A 26,297-nucleotide genomic window follows, 5' to 3' on the forward strand; every position below is an offset into this window, starting at 1 on the left:
CAGTTAACTTAAAATTGGTGTATACTGTCCCTTTAACCCCTTAATGATCAAGGACGTGTCAGGCACGTCCTACAAAAAAATACAGTTAAGGATCAAGGACGTGCCTGACACGTCCTCTTGGGTTTCAAGCAGTGGAAGCGATTGTGGTGGAAGCGATTTCAAGGTATTGCAGTGATGCCTCGATATTGAGGCATCACTGCAATACCCTTTTTTACCCACCGATGCAGAGAGAGCCACTCTGTGGTCCTCTCTGCATCGGCCAGCGACGGTGCCGTTCGTTGGTGGGTGGGAGCCGTAGCAGGAAGGCGGGTGGGCGGCCCATTGCTGGATCACTTCCGGATCCTCTTCATCCAGTGCACTCAAGTGGTTGGGAGCGCACGGGAGCGGGAGGGAGCGCGAGCACGCTAGTACATAACATTGTTTTGCATAGGATGGAGGGAGAGGGAAAGGGGAATTAAATGTAAATAAAGGGATCTGGGAGGGGAGTAGGCTATTGAGGGGGGGCAGGCTATTGAGGGGGGCAGCTACACTACAGATGGCCAGTACCCAAGATGGCCGCAAATAGGTAGAGGGGGGAGGGTTATAGAGATGTTTGGGGGGGGGATCAGGGAGGTTGGGGGCAAAGGGGGGATCCAACACTGCAGAATAAATAATATATATATATATATATATATATATATATATATATATATATATATATATATATATATATATATATATATATATATATATATACACCTTTTATTTTAGTACTGGCAGACTTTCTGCCAGTACTTAAGATGACAGTGACAAATGTGAGGTGGGGGAGGGAAGAGAGCTGTTTGAGGGGGGTCAAGGAGGGGTTAGGGGTGGGATATGTCAGGTGGGAGGCTGATCCCTACAAGCTACCTAATTAACCCCTTCACTGCTGGGCATAATACAAGTGTGGTGCGCAGCGGCATTTAGTGGCCTTCTTATTACCAAAAAGTAATGCCAAAGCTATATATGTCTGCTATTTCTGAACAAAGAGGATCCCAGAGAAGCATTTACAACCATTTGTGCCATAATTGCAGAAGCTGTTTGTAAATAAATTCAGTGAGAAACCTAAAGTTTGCGAAAAAGTTTGTGAAAAAGTTAACAATTTTTTTTATTTGATCGCATTTGGCAGTGAAATGGTGGCATGAAATATACCAAAATGGTTCTAGATCAATACTGTGGATTGTCTACTAAAATATATATATATATATATATATACATGTCAAGGGATTTTCAGGGATTCCTGACAGATATCAGTGTTACAATGTACCTATGGCAGGGGGGTGTATTGACTGTGGCAGCGATTTTCAAGGTCCTCAAGCTTGTCCGAAAGGGCCTGCATAGCAACCTTTTGATGTTGTCCATGCTGTTTTGCTGGGCGGTATTAGCTACTGCTGCTTGTGCCACTTCTACCTTTGCCACCCTCTTTTCCAGTGTAATAATGTATTTTTTGAGGTCACCAAAGAGGTTGCGCATTTCCTGCAGAACCCCCTTTATGTCATCTTTTGAGGAAAAATATTGCAGGTCGTCTTTAGTTAAAGGCTGCGAACGTTTGTCTGTCTGTGGTGTCTGCTCTATAGCAGGCTGGGATAGCTGGCTGTGGACGATGTCTTCTGACTGCATGCTAGTGCTAGTTTCCACCTGCTTGAGGTATTTGCTTAACGGCCTAATAGGTGTACTTTTATCTAATCTGGTAGATTTTTTATTAGGCATTACCACTAGGAAGGCTATGCTCAGTTTGGGGAGCAATAGCTTTATATTTTCGTTTGCAATTAATGTCCCCTGTGATTACTGAATCCCACCTAGCTTAACTGTGCACTGTGTCTCTTTGTGCTGCTTTTGTGCGTGCAGGCCGTCATGTGTAGGGCCTAGTGTTAAGCAGATTTCTGCGTGCTTAAGTTTGGGTCTTAAAAGCAGTGAGATTGTGACCTTCTATTCTTAGTGGGTATTGTGATCGGGCTCAGTATTGTTTATAACTTATGTGCTCTGCCCATCACTGCAGCTTGTTTGTGTAAGGGGAGAGGGCGTTGCTCGTTGTAAGTCTAGAGGAGAGGAAAATGGCGCTATGTTTATTAGTTGCGCAGTATGGTAATTGACTATTCAAAGTTTGATATGGTTTTGCAGAAAGTTATTTTGGAAATTAAGGAAGAGATTATAGATACCAAGCATGTCAAGTTTGTAAGGGATAAATCAGATTATGACAGTGGTAAAATATATATCTGGAACAGAAACCAGAGATTCCACTATAGGAGAAATTAAAATGCCAATAAAGGACACAGGAGAAGCAGAGGTAGAAGGCAAAGAGGCAGAGTTAATAGATCAGTGACATTCTCTGATAGTGAGGCCGAATCTGGAGATGATAACACACAGTCAGGCAATGAGGACAGTTCTCAGCAGGATGAGGTTGTCGCCAGAAATACGCATTATAATAGATTTGCAGGGAGAGGTAGTGCCCACATAAGAATGGATATGAGACAGGGCCCTAATAGAGCACATGCGACACAACATTTAGGCCAATCTAGAGTACACGCACAATATGTACAGCAATATAGGAGGTATCAACCCACAAATAATCAAATGTATTCCCATGAACAACCTTGTACCAGTACATTGGGTGGTAGTGATGAGGAATTTACCAAAATGGAGCAGGTTTTTGAGATGGGTCAGCATCCCAGAGAAGGAGGGACGGGCATAAAAGTACCCCAGCAACAAAAGGGGAGGTATCTCATAAGGCAGACCAGAGTACCCTCAAAATACAAACCATCATAAACCTGTCTGATCATTTATTGACTAAGGAGGAGTCTAAAGTACTTAGTTTAGGTTTAGGTTTTGTGCTAACCGTTAATTTTAACCTATTCCAAACAATGCTGGATCTAAATAAATTTGTATGCAAAATAACACTCTTTAAACATTTTTCATCTACAAGTACAGATACAAGTACTATGCCCCCCCCCAGGTGTCGGATAATATCAATGCTTATCAAGGTTTTCAATTCCAAGAAACATGTGACCTCATTGCTCTGAGAGGGTTAGAACAAGAAAGTGGGGTGATAAATGACAGTGGTCAAATTGCTACTAAGATGAAATACAAGAATCCCTCCGTGTTCTATGCAATACAGAGCAGAGGCAATATTATAGAAACCTTCTATAAAAGGGTTGAAACTGATTTGAGGCTACTTAGTCAGACTAAGAAACCAGTGAAATTGAATTTAAATAGATCAGAACAACAGGCATTGAAATCCCTAGGGGATAATGTGGACATTGTCATTAAGCAGGTTGACAAGGGGGGCTCGGTGGTGTTGATGAATAGGTCACATTATATCAACGAGGCATTTAGACAGTTGGACAATACTGATAATTATGAAAAACTTACCAGGGATCCTACCACTATTTTTCAACATCAGCTTGTGCACCTTTTAGATGGGGCATTGGAGTATGGCTTTATTGATCAGGACACTTGTCAATATTTGTATGTGGATAATACAGTCACCCCAATATTCCATCATTTGACGAAGGTGCACAAATCGACTGAGAATGTTCAGGGGAGGCCCATTGTTAGTGGGATAGGGTCGATGTTGGAGCACTTGTCAGAATGGCTAGATGACCTTTTGCAGTAATTGGTTAAGTCCCTCCCGAGTTACACCAGGGATTCTAAGCATATTTTGAATATTGTGGAGCAGACCGAGTGGACCCATGACTCAGGGTGGCTCACCGTGGATGTTGTTGGGTTGTATTCATCTATACCCCATAAATTAGGCTTAAAAGCCATTGAATACTTTCTAAAAAATGAAACTACACACTATGAGCCATTCATAAAGTTCATTCTTGAGGTTACTGAGTTTTTATTATGTCATAACTTTTTTCAGTTTGAAGGAGAGTTCTATCTGCAGAAGTGTGGGACCGCAATGGGCGCTAAGTTCGCCCCCACATACGCCAATTTATTCATGGGTTGGTGGGAGAGGTCCCACATTTATGCAGATAGTAACCCATTCAGGTTCGCCATCAGGATATATCACCGCTTTATAGATGATCTATTGTTCATTTAGGAAGACAGTGAGGATAGAGTGGAAAGAGTAATTGAATACTTGAATCTGAATGAGCTTAACTCACGATTTACTTTCGAATTTGACAAGTCCAAAGTGCATTATATGGACTTAGAATTAAAAGGTTGGCCCATGGGAAGTATTACTTCGGTTGTATTCAGAAAACCGATCTCAGGTAACAACCTTTTGCATGCAAAGAGCTGTCATCCCCGGCATGTGCCCTATTCAGTAGCCAAGGGTCAGTTTGTTTGCCTCAAGAGAAATTGCACGTTAGCAAGCAACTTTGAGAAACACGCAGACTCCTTGCATCATAGATTACGAGATAGAGGCTACAGCCCTAATGTACTTGATAGAGCAAGAAGAGAGGTTACCAATATGGACCGTGAGGTTTTGCTTAGAGATAAAGTGAAACCCAAATATACATCAGAAAGCAAATTGACATTTGTTACAGAATATTCTGAACAATATCAGGATATCTGTAACATTATACGCGGACACTTCAAGTTGCTTGTAGCCAATGATGGCCTTGCCGATGCAGTAAAGAAGGGCTGTAGATTCTCATACAGGAGAAATAAATCTATAGGAAGTATGGTTTCTCCTTCACAACTTAAGAAATCTACACCAGTATCCCAACAATCATCTTGGCTCACACATAGAGGTACCTATAGATGTGGTTACTTGCAATGAACATGTCCAGGTGGGCACATAATTCTGGTCATTTGTGACTGGGGAGACTTTTGATGTTACCTCTTGCTTAAATTGCAGGTCTACTTTCTACCTACTATGGTGCTCAGTCTGCAAACTGCAGTATGTAGGACTCACCACAAGGTGAACATTTGTCCACTATCAATCTATCAATGTGGGGAAGATCAGTACCCTATTGGTAGACCACTTTGTGAGGATCCATGACAAGAATTGTGACTCGCTCAGATGGATTATCATAGAGAAAGTGCAGACTCGAAGGAGGGGAGGAGACAAATACCAGGTTTTATCCATACAAGAAATGTACTGGATATTTAGACTTCAGACCAAGGTACCTTTTGGTCTGAACTCTGAATATGATTTTATCAATCACTGACCTTAGAGTTGCCCCTCCCCTTCCTTTGAGGGGTTAATGACTGTATACTTGATTATATATTTGTATATGTGCATTTAGTGCATATATCATGTCTAACACTCTCAATTTGAGTAACGTATATTATAAATTAATCATGTAGTGTTCATTTTCTCACTTAGATCTCTTGAATATATACTTGTAATGAACAATATTATATTAGATGTTCCTATTTTCCTTTAATAAGAAAATAATCTATAAATGTAGCAAAGGTGATAGTATCACTATTCACTTAATAACATTTTATTTATAAATAATTACTTGCATACTTTATTAGTTAAACCAAATTATCTTAGATATGGGTAGTATCTGGAATCCTGTACATAGGTTTTTTCTTGTCTTAGCTCATGGTATATTAACAATATATTAGATAAACTTTGAATGTACCTTTAAATTTGTGTAATAACATTTCCACCAATCAGAATCAAGAGGTGGGTTTTTAAGCTCCAATGTGTGTATTATGTTTTAAGGACTATGAGTACGGTGTTCAGATGAAACATGTCAGTCTGTTTCCAAATTGTGGGTACTCTACCCTCCATGTTTTAAACTTTAATCAAGAATAAAAGTTATATTTTATTTATTCGAATCGGCTACTGACTACCTCGCTTTATATTAATGACTGTATGGCCTCTCGCCTCTTACCTTTTATTCCCTGTAGCTCCTCTCCGGTATCTTATGCTGTTTTCAGGTCACTTTTTAGTAAAACCACTTGGCCGTCTGATCTGATCTATATGCTAACTTCCATGCTCTATATTTGTGACCCGTTCACAACTAGCTGGATTCCGATGGTGTTCATCTGATGTACCCTTTTAGCCTTGTCAGTCCGTTGAGAAACAGCCTGATCCTATTCTCCACCGCCACAATACACTTGTCTGATGCGATTATCTGCACTTCCGGTTTTTGCGTGCAGTTCAGATGGGTCTTTCTTCAGCACAAGTACTGTGTTTCATAACTCCCTGTCTGGTTCCTTATAATGCAGGTCTAGTCACCACTGTGTACTGAGCGTCTTGAGGTTTTTTGGGGACTGGGTAATGCCATCTTGATATCGTTATCTTGCCTTTGGGATTAGGAGCTTCTGTAGTGCACAGCCATCCGCCTGCGTGGCCAAGCTCCGCCCCCTTGTAATGTATTCTTTATGTGTTTTGTGACACTTTATTATTTTCGCAAAACAGTTAACCCCAGCTCTGAAATTGCTGTAATGATTCTAGCATAAATCCGCAATTGTGATTTCCCTTAACTTGTATGTAATATCAGCGCAATTTAAATGGAGTGCAAACGATCGCAAAAACCATCGCATGATTACTCTTTCACCAAGTAGCTTCAAAGTTTATTAGGCAGCGGTTATAATAACCCCATGCTGCATGACATCATATGGTGGCTCTATTGTATAAAACTAAGCCTCATCACAAAATGATCGCTAAACACTTACCCAATTAAATATACATATGCAAGCCTGTTAGTAATCAAGTGACTACAGTATCTTAATACTTAATAGCCACACTTATTGTAAAACAATACATAATTATATACACATTAGTACCCAACTGCACACATCCAAATTAAAATCATATTAATTGATCCATATAAATACTACATTCTGAACTACTTATAAACTGTATTAAAACCTACACATTTTCGTGACAAACAAATAAATACATTTTCTGTTCATTAACCATTTTACTCATCAGTATACTACACACAAATAAATGTGAACATCAATATACCATGTTTAATACCCATTACTAAAATTCTTATCTATTTTAGGTTAACATCTCTTTACCACAATGGGAGTTACTTTTTATACTAAAGTCTACATTGTCTACATTGTGTTTATTTAAGTTTTGAGTTAAGCTTAAAATCTATCATGCCCCTAATTCCCTAACTTCTTATATATGCAGGCTTTCTGTACATATGGGATGTGGGTCCCTCCCTGTCCTATATTTATTGTTGCCCCATGTATAGGAATAGTTGCACTTATGTTCTTATGGAAATGTCAATATGTATTTACATATAAAAATATATGCAAGCATATATCTACAAAATTCAAGCTAGACCTATGCCTAGGGCAGCAATACATATTACTCATATTAATAAAGTGGAAAATATAATTATAATAAAAAATATTATTTGCTTATAGTTAAAAATATGTTCTATAAATATCTAATATATATTCTTTTTTTGTTTCTCTTTAGAGGTGATCACAGGTACGGAGCGCAGATGTTAAACGTAAATTTTATAGTGTAAGGTCGGTTGCCATAGCAACAAATTGATTTTAAACGTTAAAGAGCAGCTGCACGCAATGCACAAAATATTTCAATGGAAACCTGGTACTAAAATGGAGCTTTTAGCTGTCGGCCACTTCGGTAGCTTACAGCTCCATTTTTAACGACTCAATGGAAGCTAGCCCTTAGAATGCACAACTAAACAGTGATTTGTATTAAGGACCTATAATGCCACCATAGCAGTTCTGGTAATACCTCTGGTAATACCCTTCACTTTTGTGACTTGTGATGTATTCTGAACCACTGAAATGTATTAATACCCCCTTAATATTACCCAGTTGCTTCATATTTATCACTAGTATTAATATAAATAGTTAACTAAATAAATAATTACAGTGCCGCTAGCCAAGTTTATGATTTGTATACTCCTTATTGGCTTTCAGACACTGTGGCCTAGATTTAGAGTTGGGCGGTAGCCGTCAAAACCAGCGTTAAAGGCTCCTAACACTGGTTTTTACCGCCCGCTGGTATTTGGAGTCAGTCAGGAAAGGGTCTAACGCTCACTTTCCAGCCGTGACTTTTCCAATACCGCAGATCCCCCTACGCCATTTGCGTATCCTATCTTTTCAATGGGATCTTTCTAACGCCGGTATTTAGAGTCGTGGCTGAAGTGAGCGTTAGAAATCTAACGACAAAACTCCAGCCGCAGAAAAAAGTCAGTAGTTAAGAGCTTTCTGGGCTAACGCCGGTTTATAAAGCTCTTAACTACTGTGCTCTAAAGTACACTAACACCCATAAACTACCTATACACCCCTAAACCGAGGTCCCCCCACATCGCCGCCACACTCTATTAAAATGTTTTAACCCCTAATCTGCCGCTCCGTACACCGCCGCCAGCTACGTTATCCCTATGTACCCCTAATCTGCTGCCCCTAACATCGCCGACCCCTATATTATATTTATTAACCCCTAATCTGCCGCCCCCGCTATCGCTGACACCTGCATATTATTATTAACCCCTAATCTGCCGCTCCATACACCGCCGCAACCTACATTATACCTATGTACCCCTAATCTGCTGCCCCTAACACCGCCGACCCCTATATTATATTTATTAACCCCTAATCTGACGCTCCCAACGTCGCCTCCACCTACCTACAATAATTAACCCCTAATCTGCCGACCAGATCTCACCGCTACTATAATAAATGTATTAACCCCTAAAGCTAAGTCTAACCCTAACACTAACACCCCCCTAAGTTAAATATAATTTTAATCTAACAAAATAAATTAACTCTTATTAAATAAATTAATCCAATTTAAAGCTAAATACTTACCTTTAAAATAAACCCTAAAATAGCTACAATATAAATTATAATTATATTGTAGCTATTTTAGGATTAATATTTATTTTACAGGCAACTTTGTAATTATTTTAACCAGGTACAATAGCTATTAAATAGTTAATAACTATTTAATAGTTACCTAGTTAAAATAATTACAAAACTACCTGTAAAATAAATCCTAACCTAAGTTACAATTAAACCTAACACTACACTATCAATAAATTAATTAAATACAATACCTACAATTATCTACAATTAAACCTAACACTACACTATCAATAAATAAATTACATGCAATACCTACAATTATCTACAATTAACCTAACACTACACTATCAATAAATTAATTAAATACAATATCTACAAATAAATACAATGAAATAAACTAACTAAAGTACAAAAAATAAAAAAGAACTAAGTTACAAAAAATAAAAAAATATTTACAAACATTAGAAAAATATTACAACAATTTTAAACTAATTACACCTACTCTAAGCCCCCTAATAAAATAACAAAGCCCCCCAAAATAAAAAAATGCCCTACGCTATTCTAAATTAAAAAAGTTCAAAGCTCTTTTACCTTACCAGCCCTGAAAAGGGCCCTTTGCGGGGCATGCCCCAAAGAATTCAGCTCTTTTGCCTGTAAAAAAAACACATACAATACCCCCCCCAACATTACAACCCACCACCCACATACCCCTAATCTAACCCAAGCCCCCTTAAATAAACCTAACACTAAACCCCTGAAGATCTTCCTACCTTATCTTCACCTCGCCGGGTATCACACCGATCCGTCCTGGCTCCGATGTCTTAATCCATGCCCAAGCAGGGGGCTGAAGATGTCCATGATCCGGCTGAAGTCTTCATCCAAGCGGGAGCTGAAGAGGTCCATGATCCGACTGAAGTCTTCTATCAACGGCATCTTCAATCTTCTTTCTTCCGGATCCATGTTCATCCCGCCGACGCGGAACATCCATCTTCACCGACGACTTCCCGATGAATGACGGTTCCTTTAAGGGACGTCATCCAAGATGTAGCTGCGTTAGTAGCTGAACGCTGCTTTTTTGCAGGTGTTAGGTTTTTTTTCAGCTCAAACAGCCCCATTGTTTTCTATGGGGGAATCGTGCACGAGCACATTTTTTAAGCTGGCCGCGTCCGTAAGCAACGCTGGTATTGAGAGTTGCAGTGGCGGTAAATATGCTCTACGCTCCCTTTTTGGAGCCTAACGCAGCCCTTCTGTGAACTCTAAATACCAGCGGTATTTAAAAGGTGCGGGAGAAAAAAAGCCAGCGTAGCTAACGCACCCCTTTGGCCGCAGAACTCTAAATCTAGGCCTGTATTATTCATGTTATTTTGAAAGTACTTTTTTTGTTAACAATTATGAATATATTTGTAATTAAAGTACACATCACCTACCCTCATCCATGTCTTTGGTGAACCGGTTTAGGATACGCCCAAGGGGAGTTGTGTCAAAAAACTTCACTGGGCTACGCAACACTTTATGAAACAGTAGATCATGAAGTCTTGTTGAGGCTCTTAATGTGCTCTAACGTGAAAATAAAAAGAAAGTATAATTGCAAACATAAATTAAGGTAAAAGAAAAGAAAAAAATTAGTGGCACAGGAAGCTATCTTTTTCTATATTTTTTTTTTTTAAATAAATCTTTTTTTTACACACAAGAATGCTGATTGAGGAATATGTTATGTATTTTGTAAGCCACAACTTGAGCCATTTTTCCATGTCATAAAACAATAAAATTTTGCAAAGCCAATCAAACACGTCATACTATTTTTTTACTCTTACTCTTTGTTTTTAAGAGCTCATTCTAATATTATATGTGTACATGCTTATAATTTTCTGTGTTGATGTTGATTCTGAAACTAAATCTATTAGTAATGCCAAGGGTAAATGCTTATGCAGTGGTTTATGGCTTGAGATCTTCATACTAATGAAATTGGTTGCTATATTATGCTTGTATTATATTCAGATGTTCTCTACCATGAGTAGAATTTTCAATTAATGTCTTGGGGAACGATAAATATTCCCAATGGTAGTGAGTGGAACTGCACTGGTAGCATCCAGACTCTTAGTGGATTTGTAATTCTTCAAAATCTCAGGTGATTAGAGTATACTGGTGACCTCAAGCTTGGCAACTTGTCATTAAATACATAAAGTAGGTGTGCAAACAGGGTGTGCCCAGGCAGACCCTAAAGCAGACAATGCCAAACTAAGTTTAATGAGAGGACCACGAGATTTTCCAGGTGCACAGCCATCAACTAGGGCCACTCAGAACTTGCAAGCCTTTTTCCAACCAGGCTGCCAAAAGCGAGAGGGAGAGCAAGGTACGAGAACAAGATTGAAGGACGTAGTGGAATTTCTAATGTGTAACATCATATTCCTGATTTCCTGTACTCTGCAGTCACCAGGGAGGGAGCACAAGTTGCAAGGTTTATTTCTCAGCACCCATTATTTATTTTAGAGCGCCCATTAGGACTTTACAATCAGTAGTTGCATCACTTTACCTGCATCCAGTCTGCCCTTCTGTGTGGCACCTTGAAAACTGAAAACCAGACTCACAGTTTAAGGGAAGTGCATGATCTTGCCTATACAATATGGTGGTAGGTTTTCCAAGATAGCCATAGTGTTGCTATATAGATAAACCTATCACCATACTTATTTAGTTTAGAAAAATAGGGTATAAGTGATAATAGAAAGAATGGAGCATCTTGGGCAACACATTTTATGCATTGCTTTTAATAAATAAAATGCTGGATTGTATTGTTACTGTGTCCAGGCAGCTCTTTTCTAGAAAACAAAAGAAAAAATATTTTTTCTTTCCTAAGATATGAAGAGTCCACAACGTCATTCAATTACTAATGGGAATTTCACTCCTGGCCAGCAGGAGGAGGCAAAGAGCACCACAACAAAGCTGTTAAGTGTCACTCCCCTACCCATAATCCCCAGTCATTCTCTTTGCCTCTGTCAATGGAGGAGGTGAAGTTTGGTGTCTGAAGAAATGAATTCCTTTTTCGGGTACTTTTCCCTGCAAGCAAGGATTTGGGTTTAGCTGAGTCCATGTCAATCTTTTCAGTAGAGTAGTGGTGGCTTTTAAACAGTTAGGAAGTTCTGAGGTAGTCCTTGCTTTGTTTCCTAACACATTGCTACCCATGGTACATAAAGCCAGAGTTGGTTACTCTGTTCTTTCTTTTTCTACAGGTTTCTGTAAGGAGTATGTGTCCTTTCATGCTTGTGAGCTGTCTTCCTGCCGGACAGCTAGACTGCAGGTAAGTGCTTTTGTCTTCTAGGTCTTGGAGACTTGCAATTCAGAAGAATATGTCATATGCAGTAGATGGGGACATTTTTAAAATCCTTTATACAGGATTTTATTTGGCAATGGGAAGGCACCTTATGTATGCTGAGACTGGGGGCATATTTAACAATGTGTACGTGGACATGATACAAAGTAGCGTATCATGTCCGCTGTCCATCACTGCCTATCGATAAATGCAGACAGTATACACTGTTGACATTTATCATTGCACCAGCAGTTCTTGTGAACTGCTGGTGCAATGCCGCCCCCTGTAGATTTGTGGCTGCTAGCAGGGGGTGTCAATTGTATTCGATCGGGTTGATTTCTGTCCGAGGCCTCAGAGCAGACGGACAAGTTATGGAGCAGCGTTCTGTCTGAAGGCTCGCTGGAAACAAGGGGCCTCAAGCTCCATACGGCCCCTAGGGGTTAATCTTCCCTTTATTGGGACGTTTTTCCTCTTTGTACTAATTTTGTTGAAATACTTTATTAGTATGTGTGTGGCTTATGTTTTATACAGGGATTTATGCATAAACTTAAAATTTGGCAGTTGGTTTTCTTTGCTTGCTTAGCTAGAACAGGCTAACTGACAAACTGCTTGAGTTTGAAACCAGCTGCAGCTACTTGCATCTTATGTTGTAGGCAGAGGGAAATTCGCGCCTTTTACTTGCTGCGTAGTTTCCTCTCTCTGCTGGTCATGTGACTTCTCTCTGCTGTCGTATATTCATGTAGCGGAGCGGCGTCATTGAATTTCAGTCTCTTCAGTGTCAATCTACTATACGATCATTTTAAAGACTTCTGGCAGCCAAATTGTGGTATTAAAAATTCTTAAAGTGACAGTGTATTTAAAAAAATTCTACAATTTGTGGAATTTTTTATTTAGTATTATAGAAGTTATGAAGCAGCTGGTCCATAACCTGTCCACCTACTCTGAGGCGGCGGACAGAAATCGGCAGAAATCAACCCGATCTAATACGATCGGGTTGATTGACTCCCCCTGCTAATGGCCGATTAGCTGCGAATCTGCTGGGGGCGGCATCTCACCAGCAGTTCACAAGAACTGCTGGTGCAATGATAAATGCTGAGAGCATATGCTATCGGCATTTATCGATGTGCAGTGGACATGATCCACAATATCAGATCATGTCCACTCGCACAATGATAATTCGGCGCCAAAGTCTCTGTGGTTTTTGACAAATGCTTGTTATGCCTAGAGGCACAAATTGTTTTGCCTATGCAATTCTGTACTGCATGCTTAGCTAGAACACTTCAATTTAAAAATAAATTGTTGCCCTCTGAGCCCAATGTCTCTCAGGATTGTGCTGTTCAGGCAATGCCACAGCTTTCTCCTCAAATGTCCCAAGCCTCTATGGCATCACATACAGTGCCCTGCAGTTCCTCTCAGCCTTCTGGAGAAGTTTATTTGCCTGCAGATTTTGCTGCACAGGTATCTTCTGTGGTATCTGCGGCATTATCTGCTTTTCCTATGCTGGGAAAACGCAAGAGGAAAATTAGATATTCAGATAGTAAGGTTTCTGTTCCACCTACTGCTACGCAGGTTGCCCTCCCTCTTAAGTCTGATGAGGGGGATACGCCGGTAGCCTCTGGTGGTGAAATCTCAGATTCAGACAGTATTATTCCTTCATCTGATAATGAAGATTTAAGCTTGAACACCTTTGTGAACTGTTAAAGGAGGTATTGGCTACTTTGGATGACTCCAATACTTCTGTCGTTGTCAACCCTAAGAAGTCTAGTAAACTTAATAAATACTATGATGTTCCTTCCTCTGTGGAAGTTTTTCCTGTCCCAGACCGTGTGACGGAGATTATTTCCCAGGAATGGGAGAAGCCAGGGATTCCTTTCTCCCCATCTCCTGTATTTAAAAAGCTGTTTCCTGTTGCTGACTCCATTAAAGATTCTTGGCACACAGTGCCTTAAGTAGAAGGGGCTATTTCTACTCTAGCTAAGAGAACCCTATAGAGGATAGCTGCTCCTTTAAGGATCTCATGGACAAAAAGCTAGAAGCTTATTTGATGAAGATGTATGTTCATCAAGGTCTTCAATGGCAACCTGCAGTTTGTATTGCCACAGTAGCAAGTGCGCATCTTATTGGTGCAACGCCTTGTCTGAATCAATTTTAGTAGAGACTCTGTTGGAGGAGATACAAGATAGGATTAAGGCTCTCAAACTAGCCAATTCCTTTATTTCTGATGCTTCACTGTCCTAGCCCGCAGGGCACTGTGGCTAAAATCTTGGTCAGCTGATGTTACCTCTAAGTCCAAGCTTCTGGCGCTTCCTTACAAGGGGGACCTTGTTCCGACCTGGTCTGGCAGAAATAATTTCTGATATTACGGGTGGAAAATGGTCTTTTCTACTGTAAGACAAGAAGAACAGATTCAAAGGACATCAAAGTTATTTTCGTTCCTTTCGTAACTTCAAAAGGTCAAAAGTTGTCCTCTCTCTCTTCCAAGCAGGAGCAGTCCAAGTCTTTTTGGAAGCCCAATCAGTCTTGGAATAAGGGGAAGCAATCAAAGAAACCCTCAACTGAGTCTAAGTCTGCATGAAAGGTCGAGTCCGGATTAGGATCAAGTGGGGGGCAGACTTTCCCTGTTTTGTCAAGCATGGAGACGAGATCCTTGGGCTGTGGACATAGTATCTCAGGGTTACAAAATAGAATTCAATACTTTCCCTCCCAGGGGCAGATTCCACCTCTCAAAATTATCTGTAGACCAGGTAAAAAGAGAGGCATTCTTGAACTGCGTTCAGGACCTTTCCTCCAGTAAGGGAACAGGGTCTAGGATTCTATTCAAATTGACCCAATTTAGACCTAAAGTGCCTCTACAAGTTTCTCAGGGTACCGCCCTTCAAAATGAAAACCATTTGTTCTATTTTTCCTTTGGTCCAAGAGGGTCAGTTCATGTGACCATAGATCTGAAGGATGCGTATCCTGAGATTCGCCTTTCTAGACAAACACTTTCAGTTTGTGGCTCTTCCATTTGGCCTTGCCACAACTCCCATAATTTTCTCAAAGGTTCCGGGGGCTCTCTTGGCAGTGATCAGGTCTCAGGGAATTGAAATGGCGCCATACCTGGATGACATATTGGTTCTGGTGCCATCTTTTTAACAAGCAAACTCTCATACAGAGATCTTGTTGTCTTTGCTACGTTCCGACGGTTGGAAAGTGAATCTGGAAAAGAGTTCCCTTGTTCCAGCTACAAGGGTGGTTTTCTTAGGGACCATAATAGATTCCCTATCTATAAAAAAAATTATGACGGTGGTCAGAAAATCCAAAATTCTCTCCTCTTGCCCCTCTTCAGTCTACTGTTCGGCCATCAGTGGCTCAATGTATGGAGGTAATTGGTCTGATGGTCGTTTCCATAGACGTCATTCCCTTTGCTCGATTCCATTTAAAAGCTCTGCAATTATGCATGCTCAGATAATGAAACGGAGACCATTCGGATCTGTCTCAGAGGATAGATCTAGAATAGTCGACAAGAGACTCTCTATCATGGTGGCTTTCTCAGGACCATCTGTCTCAGGGCACATGCTTCTGGAGACCTTCCTGGGTGATTGTGACCACAGACACCAGCCTGCTAGGCTGGGGAGAAGTCTAGGACTCGTTAAAGACACAGGGACTATGGACTCGAGAGGATTCTGCTCTCCTCATAAACATATTGGGGTTAAGAGCGATTTACAATGCTCTGATGGCTTAGCTTCAATTGTCCTTAGCCCGGTTTATCAGGTTTCATTTGGATAACATCACCTCAGTGGCTTACATCAACCACAAGGGAGGAACTTGAAGTTCATAAGCCATGAAGGAGGTGGCACAGATTTTTCAGTGGGCAGAAGCTCACAATTGTTGTCTATCTGCTATCCACATTCCTGGAGTGGACAACTGTGAAGCGGATTTCCTGAGCAGACATTTCATCCCGGGAAGTGGGCTCTCCATCCGGAGGTGTTCTCCAGTTTAACCCTCAAATGGAGGGTGCCGAAGTTGGATCTGGTATGCAGACCTAGTGAAGATGTCTTCTCGACTGCCTTGGAGGTTGCCTCTGGGGAAGGACCTTCTAACTCAGGGTTCATTCCTCCATCCAAATCTTGTTTCTCTGAAGCTCACTGCTTGGAGATTGAACGCTTAGTTCTGTCTAAGCGTGGATTTTCTGAGTCAGTCATTGAGACCATGATCCAGGCTCACAAGACTGTTACTCAAAATTTTTTAACATAAGGTATGGCGTAAATAGCTTTATTGGTGTGAATCTAAGGGCTACTCTTCGAGTAGGGTCAGGATTCCTAGAATGTTGTCTTTTCTCCAGGAAGGTGTGGAGAAAGTGTTGTCAGTCAGTTCTCTGAAAGGTCAGATTTCTGCATTATTTTGTTACACAAGCGTCTAACGGATGTGCCAGATGTTCAATCTTTTTTTCAGGCCCTGGTCAGAATCAGGCCTGTGTTTAAACCTGTTGCTCCTCCTTGGAGTCTTAATCTTGTTCTTAAAGTTTTGCAGCGAGCTCCATTTGAACCAATGCATTCCGTAGATATTAAGTTGCTATCTTGAAAGGTTTTGTTTCTTATTGCTATCTCTTCTGTTTGGAGAGTTTCGGAACTCTCGGCTTTGCAGTGTGATTCGCCTTACCTTATCTTTCATGCGGATATGGCAGTTCTTCGTACTAAATTGTTTTGTTTTTCCAAAAGTGGTTTCGGATAGAAATATTAATCAGGAAATTGTTGTTCCTTCTCTCTGTCTGTCAGCACTAACCATTTCACTGTGCCTTTAAGACAAGTTCTCCTCCCCTCAGGTATACTATTTAAGCACACTTTACCCATAAGACATTGCTTGATTATTGAAGAGCTATAGAGACTGCAACTTGTCTCTTTATTTTCTTAAGAATATTTAGCCTTGAGCATTCTTATTTTTTGAGAACATTCCAACTCTCTCTATTTTTATGCTCATTCAGAAACCTTTATCCTGAAGGTTTACCCATAAGTAATAACTATATCAACTAACCAGAAGGGGAGATCTAACTTTCTCTTTCTCCAGCAGCTGTGTTTTGCTGCAGCTCTCAGCGTAACTTCTTCGCATCGGACGCTCAGACTAGTGCTGACGTCACCTCCGACTCTCTGTTTGCACTGCGCAGCACGCCAGAGTTGATCACTCGCTGCAGGCATCAGACGCCGCTCTCCTGTCTCCTCAGATACTGAACTAAACACCATATCCAAGTAAGACACGCTGTTATACTTTATCAATAACCTCTCATTCAAGGTATGTGCACCACCGTAAATATTTGTAAGCATGCTAGGACATTATTATAAAGGGTAATGCATTACTGAAAATTCAGAAGTACTATATGACTTTGACGATTGTTTTCTGAGCACATTATAAAATTGTAACAGGCATCTCTTGTTCATTTCTTACACTGAATCACCAATCCTTTTCATTATAATCAGAGATATGAGTTCATCTCATCAAAACCACATTCTATAATATATTTCTGTTTATACCTAATCATATTAAATGAGTCAGCCACAACTAAAGAGAATCATAGTTGTGTCAATAACTATTAATCCATTATTAAAACTGAATACACACAGGTACCTTATATCTAAGTAATAATATAATGGTGATTGTGGATTCATACAAAACCTTTCAAGGTAATACTCAATTGATTACTGAGAATGTTAGAAATTTAGACCTGTATCCTCACAGAATAATCAAGCCCAAAAAACATTAAAAACTCACACATATTTTTAGGTACAACATGGATCCTATTGAAATGGCCAACCAGATCACCACACTTAATCAAAAGGTGGAAATATTGGCACAAGGACTAACTGAATTGAAAAATGAAAATAGTAGTTTAAAGCAAGTAATAAATGAATTTATAAGCCAAAAAACTAATGAGACACCTGAACCACAGGTCAACCCCCCTACTCCTTTTGCTGGAGATCGCACAAAATTTCGTGAATATAAAAATGCTTGTATACTACTTTTCACCTTAAAACCACGAACCTACCGATCTGACAAGATTAAAGTATTTACAGCAATCTCCTATCTCACTGGAGAACCCAGAGCGTGGGCAGATAGATTCCTTGAATCAGAAGATCCCATTTTAAATTCCCTTGAGAACTTCTTCCAAACTATGGCTATACTATACAACGATATTAATAAACAACAAACCGCTGAAAATAGATTAAGATCCCTTAAACAGGGAAAAAGGCCCGTGGAGGATTACATATCTGATTTTCAACTATGGGCAACAGATTCAGAGTGGAATTCAGTAAGCCTGAAAAACCAGTTCCGCCTAGGTTTGTCTGAACATTTGAAGGATGAACTGTCTAGAGTGGATTTTCCTGAAAGCTTGGATGCATTAATTAAGTTATGCATAGCAATGGATAGAAGGTACCGTGAAAGGAAGACTGAAAAACACTTTTATGAAAGCACTCCCAAAAGAACTTTCCAAACTTACCAAGAAAAAACCCAAATGATTCCCATAGCAATGGAAATAGGTACCATTCGCGGACCTCTAAGTTTGGAAGAAAAACAAAGAAGAAGGTTAGCCAATCTCTGCCTTTACTGCGGAAACAAAGACCATGATGTTGCCACATGTCCAATTCTTTCTCATCAAAAGAAGGGTAAGTTATCATTTAATTGTTCATGTGAAAAATCTAAAAATACACCCTACCTGTCACTAATATTGTCTTTACAGTGGGACAGTCAACAACTACAGAACGAAGCCATCATTGATTCTGGAGCTGATGGTTTATTTCTTGTTGAATCATTAGTTAAACAAAATAAAATACCAATTCTGCAGAAAACCTCTCCTGTTTTTGTTAGGGTAATTGACGGTACTCAAATTTTAAAGGGGCCTATCACTCACCACACAATTCCATTATTAACCATCACACCTGATGGACACAAAGAGTTTCTTACATTGACATTATTCCTAGTTCAATTCACCCTATAGTACTTGGTATACCCTGGTTACAAAAACATAATCCAACCATAGACTGGACACAAAATAAAATCACTTTCACCTCACAATATTGTCAAAAAACATGTTTCCCTTACGTCAATATCGGACACATAAGTCCTACATTACCTCATGAATATCATGATTTCAATGATGTATTTAATCTTAAAAATGCTGAAACTCTCCCACCTCATAGGCATTTTGATTGCCCAATTGATACTAAACCAGGGATAGAGATAGCATCAGGAAAAATATTTCCCCTCTCACAAAAAGAATTAAAACATCTAAGAGAATATTTGGATGAAAACCTAAGAAAAGGTTTTATATCCCCATCATCATCACCAGTTGCACCAGCCATTTTTTTTGTTACAAATAAAGATGGCACACTCAGACCCATAATTGATTATCGAGCCTTAAACGCAGTCACGATAAAAAATAGATATCCATTACCACTCATCCCGGAAATAATTGAACGACTAACAGGTGCAAACATCTTCACCAAGTTAGATTTAAAAGGTGCATACAATTTAATACATATGAAATCCGGAGATGAGTGGAAGACAGCTTTCAAAACAAGATATGGGCTATTCCAATATAATGTTATGCCTTTTGGTTTGACAAACGCCCCCGCCACATTCCAGTTCTTTATAAATGAGATCTTTAAAGAACTTATGGATGTGTGCGTAATTGTTTATCTAGATGATATCCTCATTTATTCTAAAACTATAGAGGACCACAGAAAACATGTAAGATGGGTTCTCTCAACACTTCGTGAACATCAATTGTACGCCAAAATGGAAAAATGTCAGTTCCATAAAGACACTATTAAATTTTTGGGATATATAATTTCTCCCAATGGCATACAAATGGACCAAGAAAAGGTAACAGCCATAATCAATTGGCAAACACCTACAAATTTGAAATCTTTACAACGATTTTTAGGTTTCTCAAACTTTTATAGGAAGTTTATTAATCAATATTCCACTATTGTACAACCCTTAACAAGATTGACAGGTAAACAAAAATTTGTTTGGGATTCCAATGCTGATCGTGCTTTTCACGATTTGAAACAAAAATTTACCACAGCACCAATTTTAAGAATACCTGATCCAGAATTGCCCTACACCTTGGAGGTAGATGCCTCAAATGTTGGTATTGGTGCAATATTAATGCAACCAGATAAACATGATAATCAACTTCATCCTATCGCTTATTACTCTCGACGATTAACTACTGCAGAAAGAAATTATTCAATAGGCGATAAGGAATTATTAGCCATGAAATCTGCAATGGAACATTGGCGTCATCTCTTGGAGGGGACAGCAATTCCTTTTCAAGTTTTCACAGATCATAAAAATCTTCAATATTTGAAGAAAAATAAAACCTTATCATCAAGACAGGTGAGATGGGCCCTTTTCTTGGACAGGTTTAATTTTATACTAACTTATATTCCAGGTACGAAAAATGAAAAAGCAGATGCTTTATCACGTTCTTTTGAAACTCCAGAAGAGTCCCAAACTAACACATACATAATTCCACCAACTAAAATCATTGCAGCTACAGTTCTAGAGACATCTGACATCTACCAAGCACAACACGTGGATCATCAAATCCCACCTATTTGTACTCCAGACTCTGAATCTGGATTATATATGAAAAATGGGTTGATTTATATTCCACCAACTTTAGGGAACCAGATTATCCATCAACATCATGATTCCCCTTTAGCCGGGCATCCAGGCATTGAAAAAACAGCCAAACTAATAGGCAGGGAATACTGGTGGCCTTAGATGAAAACTTCCATTCATTCTTACGTGATAAATTGTGACATTTGTGCAAAGAAAAAGAAAGAACATCATAAGCCCTATGGTCTCTTGACACCATTACCAATACCTATAAAACCTTGGGATATGATTGGAATTGACTTTATTGTAGATTTACCAATTTCTAATGGTCATAATACCATAATGGTTGTAGTGGACCATTTAACCAAGATGGCCCATTTCATCCCATTAAAAAGAATACCAACTGCTTCTACTACCGCAAAATATTTCCATAGTCATGTAGTTAAATTACATGGTTTACCAGCATCCATTGTAACTGATCGAGGAAGTCAGTTTACATCTAAATTTTGGAGATATTTATGTAAAGCTTTACAAATTACACTCAGACTAACGACAGCGTTTCATCCACAATCAAATGGTCAAACGGAACGTTTGAATCAAACTCTTGAACAATACTTGAGATGTTTTATTTCATCTCAACAGGATGACTGGTTAGATTGGTTGCCTAGTGCAGAATTTGCCTATAATAATTCGATCAATACTTCAACAAAAGTCTCTCCCTTTTACGCAACCTATGGCTTTCATCCACGTACATATCCAAATACTATTACTTCTTCTCATTCTCCGTCAGTTTCCAACTACACTGACTCTTTGAAAGAAGTTATGGACACTTTACAGGATCATTTGGTTTCTGCCAAAGAAGCCCAGAAAAAATACTACGATAGAAAGAGAATTCCATCTCCAGTATACAAACCTCGAGATATAGTATGGTTATCAACTAAGAATATCAGATTACCTGTACCAAGCAAAAAACTTGCTGATCAATATATAGGACCATTCCCTATACTCAGGGTAATAAATGAAAATGCGGTGACTTTGAAATTTCCTGCCACAATGAGAATTCATCCCTCATTCCATGTGTCATTGGTAAAGCCCTATCTGGGAACTACACCCCCGTCCACTGACACTTCCATTCTCCCATTACCCGATCCACTGGATTATGAAGTGGATGGGATTTTGGATTCTAGATATCGTAGAAAAACCCTTGAATACTTGGTACATTGGAAAGATTATGGAGATGATGAAAATTCATGGGTTCCTCTCCGTGATCTAAATGCACCTGATTTGTTGAAGGACTTTCATGTTCGCTTCCCCTTTAACCTGGGTCCTCGGACTGCTGGGAGGCCCTCTTGAATGGGGGGATCTGTCAGCACTAACCATTTCACTGTGCCTTTAAGACAAGTTCTCCTCCCCTCAGGTATACTATTTAAGCACACTTTACCCATAAGACATTGCTTGATTATTGAAGAGCTATAGAGACTGCAACTTGTCTCTTTATTTTCTTAAGAATATTTAGCCTTGAGCATTCTTATTTTTTGAGAACATTCCTACTCTCTCTATTTTTATGCTCATTCAGAAACCTTTATCCTGAAGGTTTACCCATAAGTAATAACTATATCAACTAACCAGAAGGGGAGATCTAACTTTCTCTTTCTCCAGCAACTGTGTTTTGCTGCAGCTCTCAGCGTAACTTCTTCGCATCGGACGCTCAGACTAGTGCTGACGTCACCTCCGACTCTCTGTTTGCACTGCGCAGCACGCCGGAGTTGATCACTCGCTGCAGGCATCAGACGCCGCTCTCCTGTCTCCTCAGATACTGAACTAAACACCATATCCAAGTAAGACACGCTGTTATACTTTATCAATAACCTCTCATTCAAGGTATGTGCACCACCGTAAATATTTGTAAGCATGCTAGGACATTATTATAAAGGGTAATGCATTACTGAAAATTCAGAAGTACTATATGACTTTGACGATTGTTTTCTGAGCACATTATAAAATTGTAACAGGCATCTCTTGTTCATTTCTTACAATGAATCACCAATCCTTTTCATTATAATCAGAGATATTAGTTCATCTCATCAAAACCACATTCTATAATATATTTCTGTTTATACCTAATCATATTAAATGAGTCAGCCACAACTAAAGAGAATCATAGTTGTGTCAATAACTATTAATCCATTATTAAAACTGAATACACACAGGTACCTTATATCTAAGTAATGATATAATGGTGATTGTGGATTCATACAAAACCTTTCAAGGTAATAATCAATTGATTACTGAGAATGTTAGAAATTTAGACCTGTATCCTCACACTGTCTCAATCCTTCTTATCATAAAGAATGTCTGTTGCACAACTAAGGATATTCGCCAGTCTTCTGCCCTGTTTGTTTGTTTCTCAGGAAAAGGTAAGGGTCAGAAGGCTACTTCTATTTCTCTTTCCCTCTGGTTGAGAAGTATGATTCATTTTGCTTATGAGACTGCTGGACAGCAGCCTCCTGAGAGAATTACAGCTCATTCCACTAGGACTGTCTCCTCTTCTTGGGCTCTCAAAGATGAAGCTTCTGTGGAACAGCTTTGCAAGGCTGCAACTTGGTCCTTTCTGCATACTTTTTAAAATGTTACACTAGTAATTGCCACTAGTAATTGAATGACGTTGTGGACTTTCCATATCCAGAAAGAAAGAAATTTATCAGGTAAGCAAACATTTTTTTATTTTATTTTTATTTGTTTTTTTAAACTTAACCCCTTCCTTTCGTACCTTATAGGACATTGAAAAATAGTCCAAACCTAAGTATTACCAATGTTCTCTACTAAAAGTACACATCGTAATTTAATGCAGTTTACATTTTAAAATATGGTTTGGTGTTGTTAAGGTCAGAAAAGAAGCAGACAAGTTGTACCACAATGAAGGATGTACTACAGATAACACCTTACATGATCATATTGCCAGCTCCAGCAATAGGGTCAGCAGAATATTGCAACCTTTCGATCACATAAGTGCTACTCATGATAAGATTTGCACTACACTTGTAATCTAGGCCTTAGAGGCTGATTTATCATTGTCTGTCCAACATGATACGCTGTAACGTATCATGTCCAACAGACAACACTGAATGCCGACAGCATACGCTGTCGGCATTTAGCATTGCACAAGCAGTTCTGGTGAACTGCTTGTGCAATGCTGCCCCCTGCAGATTTGCGGCCAATTGGCCACTAGCAGGGGGTGTCAATCAGTCCGATTGTATAGGATCGGGCGAATTGAAGACCGCACCCTCAGAGGCAGCGGACCAGTTATGGATCAGCGGTCTTAAGACCGCTTCTTCATAACTACTGTTTCCGGCGAGCCTGAAGGCTTGTGCAGAAACAGGGGCTTCAAGCTCCATTTGGAGCTTGATAATTTGGACCCTTAGTATGCAAAAAGGATGAACTGAAAAATATGTTACAATATAATTGATAAAAGAGAATATAATTTTACCTTTACAAACACAAATCCACGAAAGAATCTCAAAAACAGAACAGATACCATGGAGATAACATAAATATAAATATAAAAGTGCAGTTGCGGATTATCTTTCATGCTGCTGTTTTGAACAGCCGTCTCGTTGCTCATACTAATCGATGTGTTCTAATAAAGAGAAAAGAGAGAGATTACTTAAATATGATATTTTTTTTTTATGTGGAGCATATTGCAAGTAAAATGTTCTACACACATTAATAAAATATGAAAAATAGATACAAAATATTTGCTTAGAAATGTTTTGTTAATCATTTATATATGAAAACCATACTTTACGTTGACACCTCTCACCAATAAAGTAGGCATATGCACTGTAAAACGTCATGAACGTGTTTGGACTTTGTGTTCACAAAGGTACAATCCCATTTGAAAGCCCATTCACCTACACTTATTTACTTTTAAAAACACGTACACAAGGCACAATTTTGTTTGAACATCTCCTTTGCAGATACAATATTGCAATGGAATTACTTTTAAATTTCAGTACTGTTATAACCAGTATAACAAGATGTCATAAGTACTTCTAAAAGAAACCTGTAGTTTTCTTATTGTCTTCAGATGTAGATCATGCCAAACTGGAAAGGATGCTTTTAAATCAATTGAATTAAATATTTAAAAAGAAACAATACTTTTAAATTATTAGAAGTGAAAATATAGTGATTAAGCAAACCAGTTTGCCCATCATACCCACATACAAACGGTTTAACAGTGGCGATGGTTGCAACCAGGTTGGATAAAAATCAATGATTTAAAAATAAAGAAAAAATTAAAAATCTGATTTTTTAAAATAAAATGTTATTTTGAGGAAAACTTTAAAGATTGTTTCTATTTAAAAGGATACTAAATCCAATTTTTTTCTTTCATGGTTCAGATTTAGGTTAGGAGCCGGTCCATTTTTGGTTCAGAACCTGGGTAGCGCTTGCTGATTGGTTTGCTACATTTAGTCAGCAATCAGCAAGCACTACCCAGGTTCTGAACCAAAAATGGGCCGGCTCTTAAGCTTACAGTCCTGATTTTTCAAATCAAGATAGCATGAGAACGAAGAAAATTTGATAATAGGAGTAAATTAGAAAGTTGCTTAAAATTGCATGCTCAAAAATTGGGGTTAGAATCCCTTTAAGATGCATTATCCTTAAATAAGGATTAGTTTTAAATGATGTAGCATGAGTCTGTATATTCATGGCTGCAATGTTTATTTTTTTGGCTAATGAATTCTATGAATTCCTTCATGTCATGCTCTCCTAGAGGTTTCTGTAAGATTATTTTGGGCAAGTTTTCTATCTAGAAGATACTATCACATATGCTTGTTTTTTCTCAAAACTGTGAAGATGTATCTGAAGAGATTTCAATTAACTAAACCTTATGAACCAACAAGAATATGAAGACGAGTGAGCTTCAGAAGACAGTATTCTACGTTTTTCAAGTGGACCTGGCTGATGTAGTGTTTTTAAAGATATTTTGTTAAACCACATCAGTTAAAATGTTTAAGCAAATACAAGAATACATAGATTATGCTATATAATGTTATTGTTTTAGTTAACTAAATCTATTAAAATTGTTATTATTAAGCAATGATTAATTCTCTCTTTTCAATAAAGTTCAGAAGAAAATATGAATGATTAACTTTTTAAACTGAAATAGGTCACCTCATAATAATTTCCTAATTATCTATCTATGGACTAGATTAAAAATGGCACACTATTGTTAGCTTAAGTTACAATAAGCAATATCGCGCCCTCTCTAATTTGCGTGCGTATTACAAGTTGAAAGTAAACGCGTTTGCTTGAGTGCAAACTAACGCCTAGATTTAGAGTTCTGCGGCCAAAGGGGTGCGTTAGCTACGCGTGCATTTTTTCCCCCGCACCTTTTAAATACCGCTGGTATTTAGAGTTCACAGAATGGCTGGGTTTTCAGTGCGTTAGGCTCCAAAAAGGGAGCGTAGAGCATAATTTAACGCCACTGCAACTCTCGATACCAGCGGTGCTTACGGACGCGGCCAGCTTCAAAAACGTGCTCGTGCACGATTCCCCCATAGAAAACAATGGGGCTGTTTGAGCTGAAAAAAATCCTAACACCTGCAAAAAAGCCGCGTTCAGCTCCTAACGCAGCCCCATTGTTTACTATGGGGAAACA

The 26,297-nt window shown here is 39.0% G+C and overlaps 1 protein-coding gene across 1 annotated transcript in view; it reads right to left on the reverse strand.

Annotated features, from left to right (window-relative positions):
• LOC128654044 (ATP-binding cassette sub-family C member 5) overlaps positions 1-26,297 on the reverse strand; it is a 432,957-nt gene that overhangs the window by 173,991 nt on the left and 232,669 nt on the right. The window contains exons 18-19 of the mRNA XM_053707695.1: positions 24,123-24,272; positions 10,155-10,284 (exon numbers count right to left, since the gene is read on the reverse strand). Coding sequence (XP_053563670.1) covers positions 10,155-10,284; positions 24,123-24,272 — 280 coding nt within the window. The remainder of the gene's footprint in view (positions 1-10,154; positions 10,285-24,122; positions 24,273-26,297) is intronic.

Source organism: Bombina bombina, chromosome 3, assembly GCF_027579735.1.
Source record: "Bombina bombina isolate aBomBom1 chromosome 3, aBomBom1.pri, whole genome shotgun sequence".
NCBI classification, from domain to species: Eukaryota; Metazoa; Chordata; class Amphibia; order Anura; family Bombinatoridae; genus Bombina; species Bombina bombina.